Genomic DNA, 10,936 nt, shown 5'->3' on the forward strand with positions numbered 1-10,936 from the left:
ACTCACGGCACGTTATACTTCCAGGGTACAATTCTCAAGCGGACTCGCCATTTTTAACAATATGTAACGAGACACATTACTCACGGCACGTTATACTTCCAGGGTACAATTCTCAAGCGGACTCGCCATTTTTAACAATATGTAACGAGACACATTACTCACGGCACGTTATACTTCCAGGGTACAATTCTCAAGCGGACTCGCCATTTTTAACAATATGTAACGAGACACATTACTCACGGCACGTTATACTTCCAGGGTACAATTCTCAAGCGGACTCGCCATTTTTAACTCAGTAAGTTTAAGGCCATGTTTACAAAGTATGATTGAACAGCTAATCAGATGTCATTGCAAGATTGTCTACTTTATCTCCTGTTTCATATGGATAAATTCAGCCGTTTTTAATCAATAGTAATTTGTTTCGTCACTTATTGAATGGCCTGATCTACAAATATAAATTACTAAAGCCATAAATGATTAAAAAACATGTCATTCTCTGAAGCTAAAACTCTTTACATTTTTATCTACAGCTGTTTTTATTTGGGCCTAGTACAAAACTGCCTATACTTCTCACATAAACGCTTGTAATTCTTCGTGGGTGGACTGATCAAAAGACATCTTTCAACTTTATCTGTCTTCAGGGAATACATCTTAAAGGTTTACGGCTTTAAAATAGTCCCAACAAAAATTCGATTTCACCAACTTAAAGGCCTAATACCACCTTCTTCGGACAAAAACAAATTAATACTTTTTTGTTCGTGAAATATTTGGAGGACAACATGGTTTTTTGGTTAGTTGTATTGTTCCAAAATGTGTAATACAACTCATAACTTCATAAGACTTGCCTACAGTTTAGTCGTTCAACTCCAATCGGTTAAAGTTTCAATCAATGTTTAATTGATTTAGAATACATATGATACCTTTGGCAACCGTTAAAAGTAATAAAATCCTGAATATTTCTCTAAAAAAGTATGCATTTATTAGTTTACTTTGTACTAGAATACCCTGTGACCAATTCCTTCCTGCTAGTAGTTATGGGCAGCACTGAATTTCTTTAAACAAATTAATCATTAAGTTTTTATTGTTCAATAAATTCTAAATAAAATTATACCCTTGCGCGCGCGTGTGTGTTTTTTGTTATGTTAATTTTATATATACTACTATATGTTACAAGTTCATGTTATAATATGTTCTAAACTTCGGTACACATTTCTCCAAAAACTGTAAGCTAATTCATTGGATATTCTGCATTCTCCTTGTATGCCAAAACAAATACTTTTAATTATTACTAACACACTGAATAGTAAAAATAATTTTTAATACTGTTGTATGATTCCAAAAAATGATGTAAACATTTCTTGGGTGAATTATTGAAGCGTTGATCACTAAATAAGACCACTAAATTCATGGACAAAAGAGGTACACAATAGAAAGATCCCTAAGTCGGTTGCGATGTATATCCAAAATGTCCTGAGTGCCTTGATCAATATAAGGAGGAATCCGTATCTTTGCAATCCAATTTATTTTACGCATTATCCTGGAAATTCATGAATACTAATTAGGCTTTCGTCCGACATGTAATAAGTCGCGGTCTGTAATAGTTACTGGAATAAATACTCACAATCACACCCCATACAATCGCTATGATCTAAACCCTAAAATCTGGCAACTCCGATACAGGCATTATAGGGTATTGTTGTTTTTATAGAGAGAAGTAACTTTATTGGGGTCAGGTATGTCGTTTGGGGAATTCACTCTGTCTTGTTACATCAGGTGTTGGAGTCTGGAATTAAGTGCTACCAAGGCCACACTGGCATTATTTGCACTATCGTCTTTTCTTATTAGATGCTCTAATGTCTGTTTGTGAATACTTTTAGAACTCATGAATACTCTATATTTCGTCCCATTTTGTATACATGGAATTAATAAAATCCCGTCATACTCGTAAAGAAAGCATCTACATACGATAAATACTATAAAATGTTGTTCATCATAGAATTGCATCACGAAATATAAATATTACTTTAATTAATGGAAAATTAATTTAAAAGATAATTTAAGTTTAAATATGCAGTAAAATTTCCTTTCACCTCACGCCTTCGTTTAAAAATATGCAATACTGTTACTGGGCTGTACTGCAGAATCGGACTCGTTATAGTTGGAGGAATTGGAGGACGTGAAGAAATGGATATTTTCTAAAAATAAATAAAAGTGTTAATTTGCTATAACAATCATACTATTTCCATATAAATAATCTTTTTGCATTTATTTTATTTTATATCACCTTAAAACGCATTATATCAATATAATAATATTCGAGCCTTAGATAGTTAACCCTAAAACAATAAAGAAATCCTTGGCAAAACAATAATAAAACAAGCCATTAAGTTTATTTATGAGTGTTCAGTCCATAAAAAATACATAAAAATGTTACTTAACTAAATAACACACCTGGGCAACTCACATAAATTTACGAAACAATGATTGCTCTAGGATTTAAAATCATGAATATTTATGGTTAAAATTTGAAATAATTATCTCAGATAAAATATAAAAATAACAATTATGTGGTATAGAATAAATCTCGATGAATGCTTTCTGTTAAATCCTTATGCAAGTAACACCTGGCCTGTATTTATACCACGTTACTGAGAATTTTTTACAAAATAGAAGGGCAATTCTAAAAATTTAGGATACAAAAGATTATACATGAATAATATCGTTCGTTAGGTTCACATAAACCTGCGGTTTTGGTGGTTTTAGTCCCCTTTTCTTGTATTAAGGTTTAAATTAATTAAACTTTTACTACAAACTGAATTGCGTAATTTAATTTTAAATCTAATTTAGATCAATTAAATTTCAATGAATTACTATTACTGATGTATAAAATAAGGTCTATTGAACATATCTTGACTGCAAGACTTAAAATAACTATTTATGTACCATGGCATTGTGTACCTAGTCTATCATTTCGTAAGACAATAAGTGTGGTAGAGATTTAAAGTGGTACAATCTATGTTGGGTTTAGAAAATATTTTTAACTTTTACATGTAAAACCGTCCTGGACGGTCTGGTGGTTTACACGTTCAAAAAAGCTGGTGCCGAGGTAAATTATCAAAATCTGCTCAATTAAATCTGGTTTTAAACATATTAAACTGTGGCTAACAAACTTACACACACAAAATAATTAATTACTTTAAGAGCTGCATAACGTGACCATTGTCGAATTTTTAACCGTCCGGTCGAGAATAAAGGTTAAAATGATAAATTAATAACATCGTTTTTATATAAATTGTTATAAAAATTTTCTCTAAATCCCTTAATAAGTTTCCGAGCTATGAATTTTAAAAGTTGCCAATTTTGTTTGAAAATAGCTAAAAACCTGAGTCTTTCTCGTTCTTACGGTCTTTAAAACTAGAAGTTATTGTTTTTAAATAATTTGCTTTATATTTTTAGAGACTGAAGAAATAAATAAACTAAATACTAATGTAGGTCCTGTTATAGTAGCTCTACTAGTTCGTTTTTGGTCAACGTGGGTATCTATACTTTTTGATCTGAGTGTATATGTATTAATTTATATGTCGGTTACTTCACGTGGAGTGATAAAAAATGTTCTGCATTTTCTGTATTCAGAGAGATTATCTTAAAGTGCTATGAATTTAACATTAACATTATTTGCCAATCCAAAACCCTGTTGCAACGCCTTGTTTATTTACTCTGAAATATCTTTACAAGTATACTATGAATATGACAAATACCATAAAATAATATAGTAAGTTAATTTATAAATGGCCTTATCCATTGCCTACAAGTAGATGTTCTAGAATACGTTTAAGTAGATAAACTCTGTTAGTGCTGGGATACGATTCCGAAATACAGGCAGAGAGGATGAAGACTCAACAGAATAGGGAAAGTCAAACTGTTTAGGAGATGGGAACATATCCTCTTACACGTTTATTGTTGCTCATTAATGATACCATTATGATAGAAGACACAATTAAATCTGCTTATCCATTTCTCGAAGTACTGGTCAAGATTTTCTAAACACTGTTTTGTACCAATAATAAATATTAATGAAAGGGAAAGATGTAAATGTCTTACAATGCAATAAGAGATGATGGATTGACTCCCACTTCCCCATCAAAACTAATTATGGATATGGCACTGATATCAAATACTGTAACACAACATTGCCAATATTGTCGTACATAATCAATCCAAATATAAGCAACAACTTATCTGGACAAGAATTTTTGTAGACCGAGACAAACAAACAACTTGAGGACACGGATGTTCAAGTGGTATTATTCAATGATTGTACCGAGTTACACAATGCAGTGTTTATCTGTTCTTACATCTTTGCGGAGCGGCGTGTGCTAGATAAGGCCGTGAGGAGGGGTGGGGTGGTGCTTGTCTCAGTAATGATACTCATTGAAATACGTTTCAGGCGGATTTCACAGAAATCTATGGGCTTATATAAAATGACACTATGTTCTAACTGATACAGATTGAACTTGGGGAGTGGTATACTTGACTTCGACAAGTTGTCACTCGTTGTCTACCTGAAAATGTTCAAGATCCTTCTATCCGCACAAGTACACGTGTATTGTACGAGTCAGGCATTGCACACTATAATAAACACTACTCAAGAAATATTGTGTATTGTACACTTCTATAAGTTTTGCAAACGTTTTGTCTTTAAAGGGGACGGGTAAATTGGACTAATATTAGCTATGTTTAAGTATGTGGGAAAACAATCACGGACGATATTGTGCGAGGATTGGTATGAAACAGGATTTTCCGGACATTTTCCATCGTTCAGTGTTACTGATTTTTTGTTGCACGGAAATATGGCAAATATCCGGAAAATCCTGTTTCCTTCAAAATCCTTCCATCGTCAAATACAAACTTCATATAAAGGATTGGTATAACAGAAATGTATTGACGAATATTGATTCCATTAATGCACTGTAATGTTGAGTTCGATTTATACAAATATCTTCGTAATGTGTTAGAAGAGCTATTAAATGGTTGACTCTCATTACCAGGTTAGATCTACAGATGAGGAATGTGCCCCAGACTTGCATGAAGATGTCAGACAAGACAATACGGCGTAGGCAGCGCTATGTACTCACGATGGACCCAAACAATTAGGTCCAACGTTTTGACTCAGTTGCGCAACCTGACTTGAAGGAAAGCACAGTATATTGTACAACCTCAGGTCACACAAGCATGCTGTGCAGTATACTTGAGCATACAAAAGGACCTTTAAAGTTACAGACGTATGCATTTGTACGTACTACATTTTTTTTCTAGGCTGTTTCTATATCGACCAAAGGTAAAATGTTTTTACATATGAAAACATTATTGCTTCATATGGCACGTTTGTAATATGTGTAAAGTATTAAGAAATCAACCGCCCTTAATTTCGAAATGATACAGTTAGACTTACGATAATAAGCATTGTAGAGCTAAACTGAAAAGGGTTTTATAAGTAATATTCGGGGACATTTCTAACACTTTTGTCTTGTAGTTTTTTCCTATTTCGTAAGGTTTAAAATGCCACATGGTAGCTTAAAATTATATAACTAACTCAGCCTATAAAGAGTTACCGTTGTTATAACTGTGTATTCCTTAACACGCAACATTAACAGTGCGTCTTTAATCTGACATTTCACACTGACAGCCACACATTAAATTCTTCCTTTCGATATGAAATGACAGTGGCGGTATATATATATCTAAGAACGGAAGACACCCTCTTCTAGAAGGACGCATAATATACAAGCGTCAGCAAAACATTAAATGAATATATGATGCATAGATTTGCATCGTTTTGCCAATTTAATTCAACAGTCATTATTTTTATATAATCCAGGTACAGTATTTCACAAAATAATGTAATGAGCCACCATTTTGAAACTTCATTGAATTGATTTGACTTAGAGCTCGTACACGGTACAACATAAGTAATATACTTGTATGTAGTATCGGTGTTTTTGCAGTCTGATATAAATTACAATCATGGTCATGTTCACTCGCATAGTTGCCATCATTTACACTGTGTAAAAAGTTTTCAAAAATGTATGTCATGAAAATTATTTCTTAGAATAAGTATTATTTTTTTAAGGATCCATTATATATTCGCCAAGACGCCCCATTGTTGTAACAACTGAGGGTACAAACTTCAAAATGTGCGAAACATCAAATCAAGTATGAGAAAGGGTATACTATGGTATGGATCTGGTAGGGTATGTACACTAGCGTTAACTGCAGCGTTTAAGAAGTCCGTAGTCACATTATTTAGCAGATGTTGCCATAGCCAAACTCGAACTGAAGGTTCGAAACCTGGGGCTTTCCGTTTAAGATGCCGCAACCTTAAACACTAGGCCATTGATTTAAGAAAATTCCATTAATTTGTCAAAAATTATTTTTACTGGCCAATGCTCCATTTTACTTATTTAATCAAAAAAGACTGAATGAATACAATCTCTCATGAAAAAGTATTAAATTAAGTACTAGTAATATCACTCTTTCGCCCATAACTATGCACAGGGCTCACAACTATCGGAGCACATTTAAATTATTATTCTGTTAGTTAAATGAAAAGACAGTTGTAGTAAAACCAATGATCCACCGATGTGCTACACAACCAGTTTACTTGTCCTGTATGTTTACTTCAAAATGTTCAGAGTGTGGCTCTCTAGACCAACATGACTTTTACTCTTATTAAGGCTTGGTGTACACACATTCCACCTGATTCAAGATGGTCCACCGATGTGCTACACAACCAGTTTACTTGTCCTGTATGTTTACTTCAAAATGTTCAGAGTGTGGCTCTCTAGACCAACATGACTTTTACTCTTATTAAGGCTTGGTGTACACACATTCCACCTGATTCAAGATGGTCCACCGATGTGCTACACAACCAGTTTACTTGTCCTGTATGTTTACTTCAAAATGTTCAGAGTGTGGCTCTCTAGACCAACATGACTTTTACTCTTATTAAGGCTTGGTGTACACACATTCCACCTGATTCAAGATGGTCCACCGATGTGCTACACAACCAGTTTACTTGTCCTGTATGTTTACTTCAAAATGTTCAGAGTGTGGCTCTCTAGACCAACATGACTTTTACTCTTATTAAGGCTTGGTGTACACACATTCCACCTGATTCAAGATGGTCCACCGATGTGCTACACAACCAGTTTACTTGTCCTGTATGTTTACTTCAAAATGTTCAGAGTGTGGCTCTCTAGACCAACATGACTTTTACTCTTATTAAGGCTTGGTGTACACACATTCCACCTGATTCAAGATGATCCACCGATGTGCTACACAACCAGTTTTACTTGTCCTGTATGTTTACTTCAAAATGTTCAGAGTGTGGCTCTCTAGACCAACATGACTTTTACTCTTATTAAGGCTTGGTGTACACACATTCCACCTGATTCAAGATGGTCCACCGATGTGCTACACAACCAGTTTACTTGTCCTGTATGTTTACTTCAAAATGTTCAGAGTGTGGCTCTCTAGACCAACATGACTTTTACTCTTATTAAGGCTTGGTGTACACACATTCCACCTGATTCAAGATGGTGGTAGTTTGATATATTCAATAATTCTACAAATACCCATAATAATTTCAAATACTACAATAAAGATAAGTAAAACAAAGAGATAATATTAATAAATTCTGCACACTACAGACGTAATCAATAGTAAAAACGTATACACTTGTATATCTCATGTTAAGGATCGAATATAAACAACTGGGAAAGTATATTTGAACATTATTTCACCCGTATAACCAAATAAAATCTTCAGGATGGTTCAATTCCAGCTGATTTATACCTGCCATTATAAACTATGTTAGATGCATAAAAAAGCCATTGTGTTATTTAAATCTAGGCAACCCAATGGACAGGCACATCACTAATCACAAATGACGAGATAATGGGATAAAATGAGCCGGTTGATAAGTCTGGTTTACTGAAGGGGTATTTATTAGAGTGGATGGACCTCCCTTGAAGTTAAATGGGTTTTAAGGCCTAAACGCGATGGGGTATACCAAGACCCCCTCCTCTGCTACTTTGTGTGGAAGAGACTGGAACAGATTTATCCACTCCTTCTTCCCAGATGGCATGACTGAGACAGTGCGCGTTTTCCCTCCTCAGGAGATGTCGGCAGGAAGCGGCCCCTACCTCCAACCTTACCTACTTGAACATCCTGTCAGTCCGGAAGCAGCGCAAAGGTCCTTTAGGACTAACTTTAAGGGGTCACTTCCTGTTATTGTCTTAAGTTAAAATACACAACTAATTACTTTTATAGACACGGAACTGTGTTAATAGGAGAAAAAATACTTTACCGTGACAAACGATGTCCTAGTTTGATTTCTTTATTCGTGATGTATATCTAAACACGTAGTAAATCAAAAACCACTTTGGAAGTGATTGACAAGGTGAGGATATTTTTATGCGATGTATGTTTACTATAATTTGAATAATTGATAACTTGATAATTTGATAATTTATATATATATATATATATATATATATATATATATATATATATATATATATATATATCTTTTCAATAAGGATTAATTTCAATAAGTACTTGCTCCGCCGAGTCTTGTCCAGGTCTCTCATTTATCGGACGAGCATTTTACTATCTCGAGAACGACTGGTCCAAATCGGCTAATTCTTTTTTGAAATTTTCGTAGATGTTCAAGGAAGGTGTATACGAAGAGACAGATTGGATAAGTTTTCCCGAAAAAACTGTAAGATTTGGAAGAAATTATAATATTTATGTTTGAATTGAATATTTTAATGTAACTTATTAATAAGTTTTTTATACATTTAAAGTGTTTTATATTCCACCCGAAGTTCGTCAAAGAGATTAAAACATAAATGCAAATCATTTTAATCTTTTTTTAAACTATTAAGTACCCAGTGCTTAATCGGTAGTTTAATGAAGATAACGAACCAAAATACTCAAAACTTGTATTCCACATTGCGGTAGTGACGAGTTAAAATACGAGCAATACTCGTATCTAATTCATTAGTAATACTTTGTCTAAAGTCTTTTCTTTGAAATACTATTAAAACACTGTTATAAAACCCACTTTTATGAACAAAGCTCTTAATGTTTGTAGACAAGTTACTCAAAACTGATGGGCTTCCTAACATTGGGATATGGCATTTTTACAGTGGTTTAAGAAAAATACAGACTTATGAGCACTAACTTGCTTCAACGTCCTACTTATTCCTAGACTACAGCCCGAAAAAACAAGACTTCTACAACGCAAAACCTCTTATAAACGATTTCCTCCTTATACATGGATGGCGTTTTACCGTAGTAGGCTTCTCAGAACTAAGTATATACGTATATGTTCTTCGTCGAAACAAGGCAAAGTCAACCTGAAGTCTCTTTTTTCACCTGTAATATCTGGGACCGAAAGAAGGTTGTAAATGCCAGAAGTAGACCTTTTTTGACCGCAGTAAGTTTCTGAGATCTACATACGTGTATATATATTCTTGGTCAGGACCATAAGGTAAACTCAAATGTGACACCGTTAGATTGAAAGTGATTTGGCCTGAAGTAGACGCCATTAGATCGAGTTATGGTTCTAGTTCTAATTATGTAATCATTTTCCTTATCTGGTCATTGAGGCAAATTCAACTATGGCACTGGACATATCTTAGACCGGAAATAGATTACAAGTGCTGGTGACCTAACCTCTGATCCTCTTGACCATAAGCACTAAAATAATATGACTTGACGTATGCTTACATTTGAAAAGTGTCACAGGACACCATCATATTATACCATAAGTGTTTTTACTAAGTAGGCTACGGACTTATATTTTACTAATTTATATTAACGGCGCTAGACTTAAACTATAGGTTATACATAAATTGTATATACTTATATCGTTTTTCTAATTATATTTTTGCATATATTATATAATCATAATTTATTATATACGTTACATACATCAAATTATCTATAATTTATAAACCAGTAAAAGTTACATTTATATTTGATTCATATTGTTTACACTAAGCTAGTACGTCTACTCTTGTGAAACAGACGTCAATACTAAATAAGAATGCTTTATTAGAATGCATATTTTAATAAATCACATGTGTAACAAGAAATTAAGATTGACTCTTTTTTTATTATTATATTTACTCATTTTTAATCCAAGTTCTATAAATAGTTACGATTGATAACTGATGCTTTAGTATCCAGTTCCTTTTTTTTGATAGAAACTACAAGTTCAACTTCGGTACTCACCCTTCAGTTCCTCGTGGGAAAGGCCATTGAGAGGGATGGCACGGACCATTCTCTACAGTGGAGGCAGTAATGACAATGTACCACAACTGATAGAGGGCTTGGTGAAGATCAGGTGTTGTAGCTGGTACTTTTATGTCGAGAGGTTAGCGCATGCGCTGAGAGCCTCTACAGGTATCTGGAGTGGAAGTCATTAAATCGGGATTAATTGTTGAATCATCCCATGTGACTATACACGTGGGAGGAAGTATACGATCAAGTGTTAATGATTTAATAGAGTCTAGACTGAGTAGTAGCCTTGATTAGGTGACAAATTTCAAATAGAACTACAGGGGCTGCGATTGAGAGTTGATTTGTATCCGAACCCTAACGTATATTGTGGTGTATAATTTATGTATGAACACATTTTATTGAGTTATATCGGTAATAAATTTAAAAAAATTATATTTGATATTAAAAAGTATTTTTGTAAGATGTAGAGGACAACGTCCTTGGTGTACTCTTCACTGATGAACTCCATTTATGTCATTGCTTTATCTTGCCCAATAAATTAATTAACTTAAGGGTAATAAACCTAAAGTCTCAATCAAGTTGGAACCTTGTATATAAAATTTAACTACTATTCGGAAGTTGTAAT

At 33.8% G+C, this 10,936-nt stretch overlaps 1 protein-coding gene across 1 annotated transcript in view; it reads right to left on the reverse strand.

Moving 5' to 3' along the window:
• Window positions 1–10,408, reverse strand: part of LOC124354519 (sodium-independent sulfate anion transporter-like) — a 53,484-nt gene extending 43,076 nt beyond the window's left edge. The window contains exon 1 of the mRNA XM_046805045.1: window positions 10,303–10,408. Within this exon, the coding sequence (XP_046661001.1) occupies window positions 10,303–10,351 (49 nt within the window). The 5' untranslated portion in view covers window positions 10,352–10,408. The remainder of the gene's footprint in view (window positions 1–10,302) is intronic.
• Between the last annotated feature and the right edge of the window lie 528 nt (window positions 10,409–10,936).

The sequence above is a fragment of the Homalodisca vitripennis genome, chromosome 2 (assembly GCF_021130785.1).
Source record: "Homalodisca vitripennis isolate AUS2020 chromosome 2, UT_GWSS_2.1, whole genome shotgun sequence".
NCBI classification, from domain to species: domain Eukaryota; kingdom Metazoa; phylum Arthropoda; class Insecta; order Hemiptera; family Cicadellidae; genus Homalodisca; species Homalodisca vitripennis.